The sequence below is a fragment of the Manis pentadactyla genome, chromosome 6 (genome assembly GCF_030020395.1).
Source record: "Manis pentadactyla isolate mManPen7 chromosome 6, mManPen7.hap1, whole genome shotgun sequence".
Taxonomy (NCBI): Eukaryota; Metazoa; Chordata; class Mammalia; order Pholidota; family Manidae; genus Manis; species Manis pentadactyla.
Window position 1 is genome coordinate 128840682 of NC_080024.1, and position 18737 is coordinate 128859418.

The following is an 18737-nucleotide window of genomic DNA, read 5'->3' on the forward strand; positions in this document are numbered from 1 at the left end:
CTTAGAAGTCATGTGTTTTCTTTTAACTGGAGACTATTCATGTCTCCGGAGACTATTATTCTTCCATGCCCTGAGCACATCACATGTCAGATACAAATGAAACATGTTGGAGACCAGCCCTGCGAAATTACCTTGCTTAGAGCAGAATTTCTCAAATGTGAATCACTGGCTTCCCACTTTCAGAATTCCTGCCATATCTGTACTAAGTATACTCTTTTTTTTTTTATTTTTATTTTTATTTTAATTCATATTTTTATTTTTCAAATTTTGGTTCTAAATAACCCTGTCATTGTATTTAGAAACCCTGAAAAACCACATTGGTTTGACAGTGTGTCTCTAAAACATCATGCTTACAATTCAACTGTTTTCAAGATCTAAGAATTTTTTTATTTTTTTTATTGAAGGGTAGTTGACAACAGTATTGCATTACATTAGGTTCAGGTGTACAACACAGTGATTCAACATTTATATACATGATAATTCTAGGTACCAGGTATCACCATACCAAGTTGTTACAATATTTTGACTATATTCCTTATGCTATACATTACATCCCGGTTACTTATTTATTTTACAATTGGAAGTGTGTTTAAATATATATATATTTTGTGAGGGCATCTCTCATATTTATTGATCAAATAGTTGTTAACCACAATAAATTTCTGTATAGGGGGGTCAATACTCAATGCACAATCATTAATCCACCCCAAGCCTAATTTTCGTCAGTCTCCAATCTTCTGATGCATAACGAACAAATTCTTACATGGAGTACAAATTCTTACATAGTGAATAAGTTACATGGTGAACAGTGCAAGGGCAGTCATCACAGAAGCTTTCGGTTTTGTTCATGCATTATGAACTATACACAGTCAGTTCAAATATGACTATTCATTTGATTTTTAAACTTGATTTATATGTGGATACCACATTTCTCTATTATTATTATTTTTAATAAAATGCTGAAGTGGTAGGTAGATACGAGATAAAGGTAGAAAACAGAGTTTAGTGTTGTAAGAGAGCAAATGTAGATGATCAGGTGTGTGCCTGTAGACATGTGTTAATCCGAGCTAGACGAGGGCAATAAACATCCATGTATGCAGAAGATTTCTCTCAGAACATGAGGGGGGAGGTTCTAAGCCTCACCTCTGCTGCTCCCCATTTTCTCACCAGATGGCCCCCTGTGACTGAGCCTGTCTTAGGTTGTTCCTCCCTTGAGGAATCTTACCCTCAGTCTCTGGCTAACCAGTCATCTTCCGGGGCCATACAGGGAAATGTTAAGTTGGTAAGTGAGAGAGAAGCCTTATTGTTTGAAAAGGTTAGCTTTTTACTTCTTTGCATATTTATGCCCTGTGGCTTCTATGCCCAGCATTTGTCTTGAGGTGTCTTTACCACTTGGAAGAATTATGATACTCGGTAAATTCGACATGTGGCATGAGTTCTATTTAAAGGTTGTGATTAGGTAGGAAGAAGAAAAGCTGTAGAAGTAGCAGGCAGAAGAAAACCTGGGAAGATTGATTATTTCTTTGACATATCTTCTTGTAGAGTAACTTCAGCATGGATAGGTTTTAAACGACTAATTAAATTGTGCACACACATTAACATAATAGGAATATAGTTACCTAACCAAAGCATACCTGTAATTACCAGCCATCTCCGGTGAAACCAAGAAAACCAGTTAGGCACCTTAGGCATTTGTGAAAACTTATCTATGATATGGTGGATATTGTCCAACTGAACTTAAACAGTCTGAGAGAATTCAGATAAACTAGAACAACCCATTCCTGGGGACTGTTCATATCCCGTATGTTCTTTTAACGATAAATCGTCTGTGGTTGTAAGATTTTGGAGTGCTACAATTTGCACTTCTCCTAATTCTTGGTTGAGTTCCAACAGTATAGATCCAGTCCAATTTGTTGTTTTACTGTATGCACAGGCCAGCTTAGATATCTCCTCCATCATTCCCATGGCAAGTCCAGGAACTGGTGGGATGAGTGCATCTACACCTGTGACAGTGCGTGGATCTTTGTTGGAGTTTTTTTTTTGCTGATCATCTTCTGTCATGAGTCTTCCCGAGAGTGCTGATGTTGGAAGTTCTTTTTCATATCGTATCTTAGTTCATTTTCGGGGTAGCCAAATTAGGCTTTGATCCTCTGTATAAACACAAACAGACCATTTGCCTACACTTTTATATGCCCTTTATATCATTGTGTAGAACTCATTAGAGGTCACTACATAGGAACTGCTTTTTTTTTTTTTTTTCAATCATTAATCTACACTTACATGACGAATACTTTGTTTACTAGGCTCTCCCCTATACCAGGTCCCCCCTATATACTCCTTTACAGTCACTGTCCATCAGCGTAGCAAACTGTTGTAGAATCACTACTTGTCTTCTCTGTGTTGTACAGCCCTCCCCTTTCTCCCACCCTGCTATGGATGCTAATCTTAATACCCCTCTTTTTCTGCCCCCCCTTATCCCTCCCTACCCACCCATCCTCCCCAGTCCCTTTCCCTTTGGTACCTGTTAGTCCATTCTTGAGTTCTGTGATTCTGTTGCTGTTTTGTTCCTTCAGTTTTTCCTTTGTTCTAATATTCCACAGATGAGTGAAATCATTTGGTATTTCTCTTTCTCTGCTTGGCTTGTTTCACTGAGCATAATACCCTCCAGCTCCATCCATGTTGCTGCAAATGGTTGGATTTGCCCTTTTCTTATGGCTGAGTAGTATTCCATTGTGTATATGTACCACATCTTCTTTATCCATTCATCTATCGATGGACATTTAGGTTGCTTCCAATTCTTGGCTATTGCAAATAGTGCTGCGATAAACATAGGGGTGCACTGATCTTTCTCATACTTGATTGCTGTGTTCTTAGGGTAAATTCCTAGGAGTGCAATTCCTGGGTCAAATGGTATGTCTGTTTTGAGCATTTTGATGTACCTCCATACTGCTTTCCACAATGGTTGAACAAGTTTACATTCCCACCAGCAGTGTAGGAGGGTTAATCTTTCTCCACAGCCTTGCCAACATTTGTTGTTGTTTGTCTTTTGGATGGCAGCCATCCTTACTGGTGTGAGGTGATACCTCATTGTAGTTTTAATTTGCATTTCTCTGATAATTAGCGATGTGGAGCATCTTTTCATGTGTCTGTTGGCCATCTGTATTTCTTTTTTGGAGAACCGTCTGTTCAGTTCCTCTGCCCATTTTTTAATTGGGTTATTTGTTTTTTGTTTGTTGAGGCGTGTGAGCTCTTTATATATTCTGGACGTCAAGCCTTTATCGGATGTGTCATTTTCAAAGATATTCTCCCATACTGTAGGGTTCCTTTTTGTTCTATTGATGGTGTCTTTTGCTGTACAGAAGCTTTTCAGCTTAATATAGTCCCACTTGTTCATTTTTGCTGTTGATTTCCTTGCCCGGGGAGATATGTTCAAGAAGAGGTCACTCATGTTTATGTCTAAGAGGTTTGTGCCTATGTTTTCTTCCAAGAGTTTAATGGTTTCGTGACTTACATTCAGGTCTTTGATCCATTTTGAGTTTACTTTTGTATATGGGGTTAGACAATGGTCCAGTTTCATTCTCCTACATGTAGCTGTCCAGTTTTGCCAGCACCATCTGTTGAAGAGACTGTCATTTCGCCATTGTATGTCCATGGCTCCTTTATCAAATATTAATTGACCATATATGTCTGGGTTAATGTCTGGATTGTCTAGTCTGTTCCATTGGTCTGTGGCTCTGTTCTTGTGCCAGTACCAAATTGTCTTGATTACTATGGCTTTATAATAGAGCTTGAAGTTGGGGAGTGAGATCCCCCCTACTTTATTCTTCTTTCTCAGGATTGCTTTGGCTATTCGGGGTCTTTGGTGGTTCCATATGAATTTTTGAATTATTTGTTCCAGTTCATTGAAGAATGTTGCTGGTAGTTTCATAGGGATTGCATCAAATCTGTATATTGCTTTGGGCAGGATGGCCATTTTGACGATATTAATTCTTCCTAGCCATGAGCATGGGATGCGTTTCCATCTGTTAGTGTCCCCTTTAATTTCTTTTAAGAGTGACTTGTAGTTTTCAGAATATAAGTCTTTCACTTCTTTGGTTAGGTTTATTCCTAGGTATTTTATTTTTTTTGATGCAATTGTGAATGGAGTTGTTTTCCTGATTTCTCTTTCTGTTGGTTCATTGTTGGTATATAGGAAAGCCACAGATTTCTGTGTGTTGATTTTGTATCCTGCAACTTTGCTGTATTCCGATATCAGTTCTAGTAGTTTTGGGGTGGAGTCTTTAGGGTTTTTTATGTACAGTATCATGTCATCTGCAAATAGTGACAGTTTGACTTCTTCTTTGCCAATCTGGATTCCTTGTATTTTTTTGTTTTGTCTGATTGCCGTGGCTAGGACCTCCAGTACTATGTTAAATAACAGTGGGGAGAGTGGGCATCCCTGTCTAGTTCCCGATCTCAGCGGAAATGCTTTCAGCTTCTCGCTATTCAATATAATGTTGGCTGTGGGTTTTTCATAGATGGCCTTTATTATGTTGAGGTACTTGCCCTCTATTCCCATTTTGCTGAGAGTTTTTATCATGAATGGATGTTGAACTTTGTCAAATGCTTTTTCAGCATCTATGGAGATGATCATGTGGTTTTTGTCTTTCTTTTTGTTGATGTGGTGGATGATATTGATGGACTTTCGAATGTTGTGCCATCCTTGCATCCCTGGGATGAATCCCACTTGGTCATGGTGTACGATGGTTTTGATGTATTTTTGAATTCGGTTTGCTAAAATTTGTTGAGTATTTTTGCGTTTACGTTCATCAGGGATATTGGTCTGTAGTTTTCTTTTTTGGTGGTGTCTTTGCCTGGTTTTGGTATTAGGGTGATGTTAGCTTCATAGAATGAGTTTGGGAGTATCCCCTCCTCCTCTATTTCTTGGAAAACTTTAAGGAGAATGGGTATTATGTCTTCCCTGTATGTCTGATAAAATTCCGAGGTAAATCCATCTGGCCCGGGGGTTTTGTTCTTTGGTAGTTTTTTGATTACCGCTTCAATTTCGTTGCTGGTAATTGGTCTGTTTAGATTTTCTGTTTCTTTTTGGGTCAGTCTTGGAAGGTTGTATTTTTCTAGGAAGTTGTCCATTTCTCCTAGGTTTCCCAGCTTGTTAGCATATAGGTTTTCATAGTATTCTCTAATAATTCTTTGTATTTGTGCGGGGTCCGTCGTGATTTTTCCTTTCTCATTTCTGATACTGTTGATTTGTGTTGACTCTCTTTTCCTCTTAATAAGTCTGGCTAGAGGCTTATCTATTTTGTTTATTTTCTCGAAGAACCAGCTCTTGGTTTCATTGATTTTTGCTATTGTTTTATTCTTCTCAATTTTATTTATTTCTTCTCTGATCTTTATTATGTCCCTCCTTCTGCTGACCTTAGGCCTCATTTGTTCTTTTTCCAATTTCGATAGTTGTGACATTAGACCGTTCATTTGGGATTGCTCTTCCTTTTTTAAATATGCTTGGATTGCTATATACTTTCCTCTTAAGACTGCTTTTGCTGTGTCCCACAGAAGTTGGTGCTTAGTGTTGTTGTTGTCATTTGTTTCCATATATTGCTGGATCTCCATTTTGATTTGGTCATTGATCCATTGATTATTTAGGAGCGTGTTGTTTAGCCTCCATGTGTTTGTGAGCCTTTTTGCTTTCTTTGAACAGTTTATTTCTAGTTTAATGCCTTTGTGGTCTGAAAAGTTGGTTGGTAGGGTTTCAATCTTTTGGAATTTACTGAGGCTCTTTTTGTGTCCTAGAATGTGGTCTATTCTGGAGAATGTTCCATGTGCACTTGAGAAGAATGTGTATCCTGTTGCTTTTGGATGTAGAGTTCTGTAGATGTCTATTAGGTCCATCTGTTCTAGTGTGTTGTTCAGTGCCTCTGTGTCCTTACTTATTTTCTGTCTGGTGGATCTGTCCTTTGGAGTGAGTGGTGTGTTGAAGTCTCCTAGAATGAATGCATTGCATTCTATTTCCTCCTTTAGTTTTTTTAATATTGGTTTCAGGTATGTTGGTGCTCCTGTATTGGGTGCATATATATTTATAATGGTTATATCCTCTTGATGGACTGAGCCCTTTATCATTATGTAATGTCCTTCTTTGTCTTTTGTTACTTTCTTTATTTTGAAGTCTGTTTTGTCTGATACCAGAATTGCAACACCTGCTTTCTTCTCTCTGTTGTTTGCTTGAAATATCTTTTTCCATCCCTTGACTTTAAGTCTGTGCGCGTCTTTGGGTTTGAGGTGAGTCTCTTGTAAGCAGCATATGGATGGATCTTGCTTTTTTATCCATTCTATTACTCTGTGTCTTTTGATTGGTGCATTCAGTCCATTTACATTTAGGGTGATTATTGAAAGGTATGAATTTATTGCCATTGCAGGCTTTAAGTTTGTGGTTACCAAAGGTTTAGGGTTAGCTTCTTTACTATCTTACTGTCTAACTTAACTCGCTTGTTGAGCTATTATAAACACAGTCTGATGATTCTTTATTTCTCTCCCTTCTTATTCCTCCTCCTCCCTTCTTCATATGTTGGGTGTTTTGTTGTGTGCTCTTTTTAGGAGTGCTCCCATCTAGAGCAGTCCCTGTAGGATGCCCTGTAGAGGTGGTTTGTGGGAGGCAAATTCCCTCAACTTTTGCTTGTCTGGGAATTGTTTAATCCCTCCTTCATATTTAAATGATATTCGTGCTGGATACAGTAGTCTTGGTTCGAGGCCCTTCTGTTTCATTGCATTAAGTATATCATGCCATTCTCTTCTGGCCTGTAGGGTTTCTGTTGAGAAGTCTGATGATAGCCTGATGGGTTTTCCTTTGTAGGTAACCTTTTTTTTCTCTCTGGCTGCCTGTAATACTTTGTCCTTGTCTTTGATGTTTGCCATTTTAATTATTATGTGTCTTGGTGTTGCCCTCCTTGGATCCCTTGTCATGGGAGTTCTGTGTACCTCTGTGGTCTGAGAGGCCATTTCTTCCCCTAGTTTGGGAAAATTTTCAGCAATTATTTCTTCAAAGACATTTTCTATCCCCTTTTCTCTCTCTACTTCTTCTGGGATACCTATGATTCTTATATTATTCCTTTTCGATTGATCACTCAGCTCTCTTAAAATTCTTTCATTCCTGGAGATCCTTTTATCTCTCTCTGCATCAGCTTCTCTGCGTTCCTGTTCTCTGTTTTCTAGTCCATTAATGGTCTCTTGCATCTCGTCCATTCTGTTTTGAAGTCCTTCCAGAGCTTGTTTTATTTCTGTATTCTCCTTCCTTAGTTCTTGCATATTTCTCTGCAAGTCCATCAGCATGGTTATGACTTTTGTTTTGAATTCTTTTTCAGGAAGACTGGCTAAATCTATCTCCCCAGATTCCTTCTCAGGGGAAGATGTAGCAGATGCCGAAGCTGTCTGGGTTAGTCTTGTCTGGATCATATTTTTTTGCCTTTTCATGTTGACAGGTGCTATTGACTGTCAGCTGGGAGGGCCAAAATTTTCACTTGCTACTGGCCTTTCTTTACTGGGACAACTGTGACCCCTAGTGGCTTGTGTTGGGTAATTGCGTGTAGACTGGGTCTTTGTGTCTTGCCTGGCCGGAAGGGAGAAATTTCCCTTTCTGTGGGCGGAATTTGTCTCAGGCTGCTTCTCTGCTTTTGCAGCGCCCGGTGGGGAAATGGATGGGGGGGCTGCTTGACTGTTTGCCTCCGTGAGGGGTCTCAGAGCTGTTGCCCAGGGATTTAGTGCACCCGGTTTTACCTGTAATTTCCAGCTGCTGTACTGTGACCTGGGTTGTTTCTGTCAAGCTGTTAAGTCCCTGTCCCTTTAAGACTTTCAAAAAGCCCCCGCTTTTCTTTGTCACAGGGGCATCAGCTTCGGCACCCACTCAGAGGTCTTACTCCCTGTTCCCCCAGTATCCAGGGCCCCCTGGGCACGTACTGTGTCTGCGCTCTGGCCCGGATGGCTGGGGCTGGGTGTTCGGCAGTCCTGGGCTCCGTCTCCCTCCCGCTCTGCCTATTCTTCTCCCGCCGGGAACTGGGGGGATGGGCGCTCGGGTCCCGCTGGGCCGGGGCTTGTATCTTATCCCTTTCACCAGGCGCTGGGTTCTCGCTGGTGTAGCTGAAGTCTGGCCACTGTCCTGCGTCTTCTGGTCTCTCTTTTAGGGCTAGTTGTGTTTGTTGTATTTTCAAAAGTATATATGTTTTTGGGAGGAGATTCCCACTGTCCTACTCACGCCGCCATGTTGGCTCCGCCCCTCTAAGTATACTGTTATTTGATATTTTTACTTAAACCAGCTTGCTTTTTTTATTTTTATTTTGGTATCATTAATCTACAATTACATGAAGAACATTATGTTTACTAGGCTCCCCCCTTCACCAGATCCCCCCCACAAACCCCATTACGGTCAATGTCCATCAGCGTAGTAGGATAATGTAGAGTCACTACTTGTCTTCTCTGTGTTGCACAGCCCTCCCCGTGCCTCCCGCCACATTATACATGCTAATCGTAATGCCCTCTTTCTTCCCTCCCTCCCTTATGCCTCCCTTTCCACCCATCCTCTCTAGGCCCTTTCCCTTTGGTAACTGTTAGTCCATTCTTGGGTTCTGTGATTCTGCTGCTGTTTTGTTCCTTCAGTTTTTTTCTTTGTTCTTATACTCCACATATGAGTGAAATCATTTGGTACTTGTCTTTCTCTGCCTGGCTTATTTCACTGAGCATAATACCCTCCAGCTCCATCCATGTTGTTGCAAATGGTAGGATTTGTTTTCTTCTTATGGTTGATTAATATTCCATTGTGTATATGTACCACATCTTTATCCATTCATCTACTGATGGACACTTAGGTTGCTTCCATTTCTTGGCTATTGTAAATAGTGCTGTGATAAACAGCAATGCATCTGTTTTTTTCAAACTGGGCTGCTGCATTCTTAGGGCAAATTCTTAGAAGTGGAATTCCTGGGTCAAATGGTATTTCTATTTTGAGCTTTTTGAGGAACCTCCATACTGCTTTCCACAATGGTTGAACTAGTTTACATTCCCACCAGCACTGTAGGAGGGTTCCCCTTTCTCCACAACCTTGCCAACATTTGTTGTTGTTTGTCTTTTGGATGGTGGCGATCCTTACTGGTGTGAGGTGATATCTCATTGTGGTTTTAATTTGCATTTCTCTGATGACTAGCGACATGGAGCATCTTTTCATGTGTCTGTTGGCCATCTGAATTTCTTCTTCGGAGAAGTGTCTGTTCAGCTCCTCTGCCCATTTTGTAATTGGATTATTTGCTTTTTCTTTGTTGAGGTGAATGAGCTCTATATATTTTGGATGTCAACCCTTTATTGGATCTGTCATTTATGAATATACTCTCCCATACTGTAGGGTACCTTTTTGTCCTATTGATGGTGTCCTTTGCTGTACAGAAGCTTTTCAGCTTGATATAGGCCCAGTTGTTCATTTTTGCTTTTGTTTCCTTGCCTGGGGTGATATGTTCATGAATAAGTTGCTCGTGTTTATGTCCAAGAGATTTTTCTCTATGTTTTTTTCTAAGAGTTTTATGGTATCATGACTTAATTTTTAGGTCTTTGATCCATTTTGAATTTACTTTTGTGTATGGGGTTAGACAATGATCCAGTTTCATTCTCTTACATGTAGCTGTCCAGTTTTGCCAACATCAACTGTTGAAGAGGCTGTCATTTCCCTATTGTATGTCCATGGCTTCTTTATTGTATATTAATTGACCATATATGTTTGGATTAATGTCTGGAGTCTCTATTCTGTTTCACTGGTCTGTGGGTCTGTTCTTGTGCCAGTACCAAATTGTCTTGATTACTGTGGCTTTGTAGTGGAGCTTGAAGTTGGGGAGTGGGACCACCCCCACTTTATTCTTCTTTCTCAGGATTGCTTTGGCTATTCAGGGTCTTTGGTGATTCCATATGAATTTTTGAAATATTTGTTCCAGTTCATTGAAGAATGCTGTTGGTAATTTGATAAGAATTGCATTGAATCTGTATATTGCTTTGGGCAGGATGGCCGTTTTGACAATATTAATTCTTCCTAGCCAAGAGCATGGGATGAGTTTCCATTTGTTAATGTCCTCTTTAATTTCTCTTAAGAGTGTCTTATAGTTTTCAGGGTATAGGTCTTTCACTTCCTTGGTTAGGTTTATTCCTAGGTATTTTATTCTTTTTGATGCAATTGTGAATGGAATTGTTTTCCTGATTTCTCTTTCTATTAGTTCATTGTTAGTGTATAGGAAAGCCACAGATTTCTGTGTATTAATTTTGTATCCTGCAACTTTGCTGAATTCAGATATTAGTTCTAGTAGTTTTGGAGTAGAGTCTATAGGGTTTTTTATGTACAATATCATGTCATCTGCACATAGTAACAGTTTGTCTTCTTCTTTACCAATCTGGATTCCTTGTATTTCTTTATTTTGTCTGATTGCCGTGGCTAGGACCTCCAGTACTATGTTAAATAACAGTGGAGAGAGTGGGCATCCCTGTCTAGTTCCCGATCTCAGAGGAAATGCTTTCAGCTTCTCGCTGTTCAATATAATGTTGGCTGTGGGTTTATCATAGATGGCCTTTATTATGTTGAGGTACTTGCCCTCTATTCCCATTTTGCTGAGAGTTTTTAACATGAATGGATGTTGAACTTTGTCAAATGCTTTTTCAGCATCTATTGAGATGATCATGTGGTTTTTGTCTTTCTTTTTGTTGATGTGGTGGATGATGTTGATGGACTTTCGAATGTTGTACCATCCTTGCATCCCTGGAATGAATCCCACTTGGTCATGGTGTATGATCCTTTTGATGTATTTTTGAATTCGGTTTGCTAATATTTTGTTGAGTATTTTTGCATCTACGTTCATCAGGGATATTGGTCTGTAATTTTCTTTTTTGGTGGGGTCTTTGCCTGGTTTTGGTATTAGGGAGATGCTGGCTTCATAGAATGAGTTTGGGAGTATTCCCTCCTCTTCTATTTTTTGGAAAACTTTAAGGAGAATGGGTATTATGTCTTCTCTGTATGTCTGATAAAATTCCGAGGTAAATCCATCTGGCCGGGGGTTTTGTTCTTGGGTAGTTTTTTGATTATTGCTTCAATTTTGTTGCTGGTAATTGGTCTATTTAGATTTTCTGTTTCTTCCTGGGTCAGTCTTGGAAGGTTGTATTTTTCTAGGAAGTTGTCCATTTCTTCTAGGTTTTCCAGCTTGTTAGCATATAGGTTTTCATAGTATTCTCTAATAATTCTTTGTATTTCTGTGGGGTCCGTTGTGATTTTTCCTTTCTCATTTCTGATTCTGTTAATATGTATTGATTCTCTTTTTCTCTTAATAAGTTTGGCTAGACTTGTCTAGCTTGGATTAACACATAGTCTACAGGCACACACCTGATCATCTACATTTGCTCTCTTACAACACTAAACTATGTTTTCTACCTTTTTTCTTGTATCTACCTACCATTTCAGCATTTTATTAAAAATAATAATAAAGAGAGAAATGTGGTATCCACATATAAATCAAGTATAAAAATCAAATGAGTATTCATATTTGAACTGTTTATAGTTCATAATGCATGAGCAAAACTGAAAGTTTCTGTGATGACTGCCCTTGTACTGTTCACCATGTAACTTATTCACTATGTAAGAATTTGTTCTCCATGTAAGAACTTGTTCATTATGCTTCAGAAGATTGGAGACTGACGAAAATTAGGCTTGGGGTGGATTAATGATTGTGCATTGAGCATTGACTCCCCTATACAGAATTTTATTGTTGTTAACAACCATTTGATTAATAAATATGAGAGATGCCCTCACACAAAAAAAAAAAAAGTACACACTTCCAATTGTAAAATAAATAAGTAACCAGGATATAATGTATAGCATAAGGAATATAGTCAAAATATTGTAACAGCTTGGTATGGTGAAAGCTGGTACCTAGAATTATCATGTATATAAATGTTGAATTACTGTGTTGTACACCTGAAACTAATGTAATGTAATACTGTGTTTCAACAACCCTTCAATAAAAAATAATTATCTACAAAAAAAAAAAAAATAAGTTTGGCTAGAGGCTTATCTATTTTGTTTATTTTCTCAAAGAACCAGCGCTTGGTTTCATTGATATTTTTCTATTCTTTTATTCTTAATTTTATTTCTACTCTGATCTTTATTATGTCCCTCCTTCTGCTGACTTTAGGCATCTTTTCTTCTTTTTCCAATTTCGATAATTGTGACATTAGACTATTCATTTGGGATTGTTATTCCTTCTTTAAATATGCCTGGATTGCTATACACTTTCCTCTGAAGACTGCTTTCGCTGCGTCCCACAGAAGTTGGAGCTTTGAGCTGCTGTTGTCATTTGTTTCCATATATTGCTTGATCTCTATTTTAATTTGGTCATTGATCCATTGATTATTTAGGAGCATACTGTTAAGCCTCCATGTGTTTGCGAGCCTTTTTGCTTTCTTTGTACAATTTATTTCTAGATTTATACCTTTGTGGTCTGAAAAGCTGGTTGGTAGGATTTCAATCTTTTGGAATTTACTGAGGCTCTTTTTGTGGCCTAGTATGTGGTCTATTCTGGAGAATGTTCCATGTGCACTTGAGAAGAATGTGTATCCTGTTGCTTTTGGGTGTAGAGTTCTATAGATGTCTATTAGGTCCATGTATTCTAGTGTGTTGTTCAGTGCCTCTGTGTCCTTACTTATTTTCTGTCTGGTGAATCTGTCCTTTCGAGTGAGTGGTGTGTTGAAGTCTCCTACAATAAATGCATTGCATTCTATTTCATCCCTTAATTCTGTTAGTATTTGTATAACATGTTGGTGCTCCTGAATTGGGTGCATACATGTTTATAATGGTTATATTCTCTTATTGGACTGACCCCTTTATCATTATGTAATGTCCTTCTTTATCTCTTGTTACTTTCTTTGTTTTGAAGTCTATTTTGTCAGATAGTACTACTGCAACACCTGCTTTTTTCTCCCCGTTGTTTGCATGAAATATCTTTTTCCATCTCTTGACTCTTAGTCTGTGCATGTCTTTGGGTTTGAGGTGAGTCTCTTGTAAGCAGCATATAGATGGGTCTTGCTTTTTTATCCATTCTATTTCTCTGTGTCTTTTGATTGGTGCATTCAGTCCATTTACATGTAGAGTGATTATTGAATGATATGTACTTATTGCCAGGTTCAAGGTTAGCTTCTTTAGTATCTTACTGTCCAACTTAACTTGCTTATTGGGTTATTATAAACACAGTGTGATGATTCTTTATTTCTCTCCCTTCTTATTCCTCCTCCTCCATTCTCTATATTTCAGGTGTTTTATTGTACTCTTTTGTGTTTCCTTTGCTTTTGTGGGTAATTGATTTTATTTTTTGGCTTTAATTAGTATTTGGTTGGTCTTCCATCTTTGCTGTGATTTTATTTTCTCTGGTGACATCTGTTTTGTCTTGGGAGTGCTTCCATCTAGAGCAGTCACTCTAAAATACCCTGTAGAGGTGGTTTGTGGGAGGCAAATTCCCTCAATTTTTGCTTGTCTTGGAATTGTTTAATCCCTCCATATTTAAACGATAATCATGCTGGATACAGTATTCTTGGTTCAAGGCCCTTCTGTTTCATTGCATTAAATATATCATGCCATTCTCTTCTGGCCTGTAAGGTTTCTGTTGAGAAGTCTGATGATAGCCTGATGGTTTTCCTTTGTAGGTGACCTTTTTTCTCTCTCTGGCTGCCTGTAATACTCTGTCCTTGTCCTTGATGTTTGCCATTTTAATTATTATGTGTCTTGGTGTTGTCCTCCTTGGGTCCCTTATGTTGGGAGTTCTGTGTGCTTCCGTGGTCTGAGCAACTATTTCCTCCCCCAGTTTGGGGAAGTTTTCAGCAATTATTACTTCAAATACACTTTCTGTCCCTTTTTCTCTCTCTTCTTCTTCTGGTACCTCTGTAATGTGGATGGTGTTCTGTTTGGATTGGTCACACAGTTCTCTTAATATTCTTTTATTCCTGGAAATCCTTTTATCTCTCTCTGCGTCAACTTCTCTGTGTTCCTGTTCTCTGATTTCTATTCCATTAACAGCATCTTGCACCTCATACATTCTACTTTTAAGTCCTTCCAGAGATTGTTTTATTCCTGTATTCTCCCTCCCAACTTAATCCGTTAGCTCTTGCATTTTTCTCTGCAACTCCATCAGCATGGTTATGACCTTTATTTTGAATTCTTTTTCAGGAAGATTGGTTAACTCTATCTCCCCAGGTTCCCTCTCAGGAGATGTCTGGGATATTCTTGTCTGTATCAAATTCTTCTTTCTTTTCGTGGCAATAGAGGTAGTCGTAGGCAGTTGGTGTTTGTGTCGGCTGGGAGAACAAATTCCCTTCTTGCTTGCCTGTCACCTTCCTCTCCTGCGAGAACGACGACCCCTAGCGGCTTAAGCTGGGCAGCTGCGTGCCAACGGGGCCTCTTAGTCTGGCCCAGGCAGCTGCGGAGGCAGCTCTGCGTGGCTGCTGTGGCTGCGGCCAGTCTCAGTCTGCTGCTCTGCTATGGTGGGCTCATGCTGGAGTTGGAACGAGACTGTTTAACACTGTGAGGGGCCTCAGAGCTGAGCTGCTGCCCAGGTTGTTAGGGCGCCTGGAGTTCCCTGGGATTCCCAGCTGCTGGGTTGATTGTGCCGGGAAACTTCCATCCATCTGTGAGGACCCTGTCCCTTTAAGACTTTCAAAAAGCACTCGCTTTTCTTTTGTCCCATGGGTGCCGGCTCTGGGGACCCACTCACAGGTTTTACTGTTCCGTTTCCCTAGTATCCAGCGCACCACACACCGTATGTCTGTGCTCCCCGTGCAGATGAGTAGGGCTGGTTATTTAGCAGTCCTGGGCTCCCTCTCCCTCCCCGCTCCGACTCCTGTCCTCCCGCTGGGGAGCTGGGGTGGGGGGCGCGCTTGGGTCCCGCTGGGCCGTGGCTTGTATCTTACCCCCTTCATGATGTGCTGGGTTCTCGCAGGTGTAGATGTAGCCTGGCTGTTGTGCTGTATCTTCTGGTCTCTCTTTTAGGAAGAGTTGTATCTGTTGTATTTTCAAAAATATATATGGTTTTGGGAGGAGATTTCTGCTGCCCTACTCACTCCGCCATCTTGGCTCCTCTCAGCTTGCTTTTTTAAAAAATTCTGTTTAGTGAAAAGCAAAAACTTAATTATCCCTGATGTACATGGAGAATGAGTATTATTTAACATTGGTGGTAATGATAAAAATACAGTGCAAATAACTGTTATTAAATTTTGGAAAAAAATGAAGGAGAAAACCCAAACGGAATGCAAATGATACTAAATCTATTTGACTTGCAAAATATGCATATAATACCTGCAAAAAAAAAAGTCCTTCTTTAGTTAGAATAATTCCCTTTGTACCTAGTCAGATATAAGGGGATATTCAGTTCACTGTTACTTAATTTGAGGCAAAGATAAGGTTTTATATTAAAATTTTTTTTATTAACTAGTCCAACTCCTATATGGTTGTAGGACAGTTAGCCAAATGATAATATTAGATTATAACAGAGGTCTGTGGATACTTTGAACAGTTGGGAGGGACTGTAAAAAAAGGTAAATCCTACTCCTGTTCCCTCTAGGTTGAAGCTTATCCTGACCTTAACCTTAGAAAAAAGGAATTCTGAGAAACCCTATGAAGTTAAAATTACTCTTTTTCTCTTTGTGTCCTGGGACCTTTCCTTAGGGTGAACTGGGTTGCAGTGGAGACATGCCCAGGCATTCCCTGGGGTGATCTGGGCTTCCTGTGCAGCTTTGGATTACAGGAGAATAAACTATTCAGGATGTCCCAGGTGCTATAGCAGAGTGCAAACATGCACTTGTGCTGCTGGGTCACAGCTGCTTGTCTGCAACTGGGGAGAGAAAGCAGCATGAGTCTTCTGGGTGGCCTCAGCAGGAAGCCTGTGTGTATTTCTTCCACCTATCCCTTGAAAATCATTTCATGTGCTGCTACAGTTCTTACGACTTAAGGAAATGGTGCTTTAGACATTGCTTCCTCAGATGTTTCTTAAGCAATGAAATGACACCAGTTGTTCCCTAAACAGTCCTGGTGTGGACTTAGTCCTGGTGTGGACTTGGAGAGTCTGTTAGTTACAGCATTGGGAAATCATGTGACTGACTACCAACTCCGACTGGCCTCCCATGTCTGTGCTGCATACTTGAGTCAGTGTGAAGCAGTGCTTCTTGGAGAATAGTGTCATTAATAATTGAACGGCTGATCTGTTCAGCTATGGCTAGACTAACTAACAGTCTTCATTTTGAAAGTCTAGCTTGTGAGAGTCTAAGAAGCTAAAGAATGATTGATCATTAGGTTGAATTGGCAAAGAACCAGAGGTAAGCTGCAGATTTCTCTTGCAGATGTTTTTTCCAAATGTGAATTCCTAAGTCAGGGCAGTTGCTGCTGTAGTGGCTTGGCACTGGGAGCTACAGCAGCAACAGCAGCTGCTGCCGGGGCCTCTGTGGGAGTCTGAAGGAGATCCTGCTGTGCCCTTTCTCCTGTTTTGTGTGTTTGGCTTAATTTCCCAAGTGGACATGATGCTCTGAACATCTTCTGCCTTGCCACCTGGAGGCTCTACTAAAGGTTCCATTAGTGTCAAAAGAAAGTAATATGTTCACTTGATCATTTGAGTCACTTCACACATTCCCTATCTTTAAATCTCTTCTCCAGATCTGTCCCAGGGCACCTAAATCATTTTGTAAACTGACTTGCTGCCACTTATTTTTGATTTAGTTAAGTTCAGCCAGTCAGAGTATTCATGTGGGGATAGGGAGGTAGAAAGAAGGAAGAGAGGTCTTCTGCTATTCCTGAAGGTACATTTCAGGATATTCATTTAAAGTGCTGTTACTATCTCACTGTATGCAGTTTTTTAGAGGCTAAGCCGGTCTGCTTGATGTTGAATCTATATCTCAATTGAAAGGCAGAAAAAATTAACTTCATAAAAGGCTTGTCTAAAACTCCATTATGAGTTTTTTGTAATGTAACTTTTTTTTTGTCTTTAACACGATGAATAAATAGAGATAATTTTGGTTGTTCACAACCATCTTTTATTTTGTGCATTTTGTATTGGTCTTATAAGGTAAGCTTTTGCAGGTATGGTTGCTGGATATTACCCATTTATGAGGTCTTATGGCTATTCTCTGTAGTTCCCAATCTAAATGTTTAAGATGGCATTATTATTTAATGTTCAGTAAATTCCTCCTTATTATCTCAGGAAAATCTGTGAAGACATTTTCCATAAGTCAGAACATGACAGTGGTTTAAAATAACTGATATAGACCTTCAACAGTTAAGTTCAATGTTTCTAAAGGTAGAAAAAAAATATCCAACTGTACCTTGTTTTTTATTTTTTTATTTTTAATTGTGAGAATGTGCCAAATGCTTTGGACTTGCTTACTCACTTGCATGTACTTCCAGTCCTATTCTTACCATTGCAGTTGATAGCTTAACTCTTACAACTTTGGAAGGATGCTATTTGAGTAGACTTAATATTGTTTGAAAGACCTCATTAAAAACAGTTAAGAAAGAGAAAACACAAATGAAAGACTGTCTCTAACACCCACAAAACAAACTCAGAAGCTTGACAGTACATATTTAAAAAACATAATTGTCTAGAGCTACATCAAGTTTGTTCAGCCTTCACTCTAGATTTTGATAGCTTTTTGAAGGAAACATAACAAACAAAGGTCATATTATCTGAAGGATCACCAAACTCACACTGAATTCTGACTATATGTTAAATTTCTGATTTGTATACGTGGGAATTTTTTCTTACATGAATACACAATTGTATTTCCTTTTAGACATCTCTTACAGAAAATAATACAGAAAAAAATCAACCTTTATGTAGTGAGAAGGATAAAAATAGCTACCATTTATTGAATATTTGTTAGTGGCAGGCACTATTGTAAGTACTTTATATTTGTACTGATTAAATTTTTCTAATAAACCTTATGAGATACAGTACTCTGTGATCCCATTGTATAGATGAGGGAAATGAGGTACAGAGAAGTTAACTAATTTACCAAGGTCACATTGGTAATAGATGAGACAGCTGGATTCAAACCCCAGCAGTTTGACTCTAGTCTACTACTGAATTGTCACTTAAACTGGACAGTTATATGTTTAGGTTTTGGTTTCAGACATTCTGACTGTGACATTCTTTCATTGGGTAGGAATTTGGTTTCTATTGTAAGATCTTCACTGAAGTGATGAAGTGTATATGGTCTATTACTGATCCTTCTCTCCTTCCCTTCTACCTTTAGAATCTGTAATAGTTCTACTGCTTGGAGGAAGAAGAATAGCGTGTGAAAAACAGTGTTACATGGATTTTAGTTGTTTGGTTAATTGCTTTACAACCCACTGAAGACTTAAAGCTTGGCAAGAGAGACATGCATTTTCCTAGTGCAGAATTCTCTCTGTTTAGAAATATAAAATTTCCTATAATGAACTGCATTAATTTACATCTACCCTGAACATTTTCTTTTCACATAGCATGTTTCGCCAAGGGATGCATGACTTGAAAGTCTGGCCTAATGTAGAAGCAGATGGATCAGAACCCACAAAAACTCCTGGCAGAACAAGTAGTACTCTCTCAGAAGATCAGATGAGTCGCCTTGCCAAGGTAAAAAAGAAACTATTGGAACAGGTGGAAAGCTCTGAATGATGTCTGTTACAGCATAAATTGACATTATGAATTCTGTCAGAT

General features: G+C 39.1%; 1 protein-coding gene across 4 annotated transcripts in view; it reads left to right on the forward strand.

The window, feature by feature from the left end:
- Window positions 1-18737, forward strand: part of PIK3C3 (phosphatidylinositol 3-kinase catalytic subunit type 3) — a 158447-nt gene that overhangs the window by 11798 nt on the left and 127912 nt on the right. For all 4 annotated transcript variants that reach the window (XM_036885051.2, XM_036885053.2, XM_036885052.2 and 1 more), the window contains exon 4: window positions 18524-18653. In XM_036885051.2, coding sequence (XP_036740946.1) covers window positions 18524-18653 — 130 coding nt within the window. The remainder of the gene's footprint in view (window positions 1-18523; window positions 18654-18737) is intronic.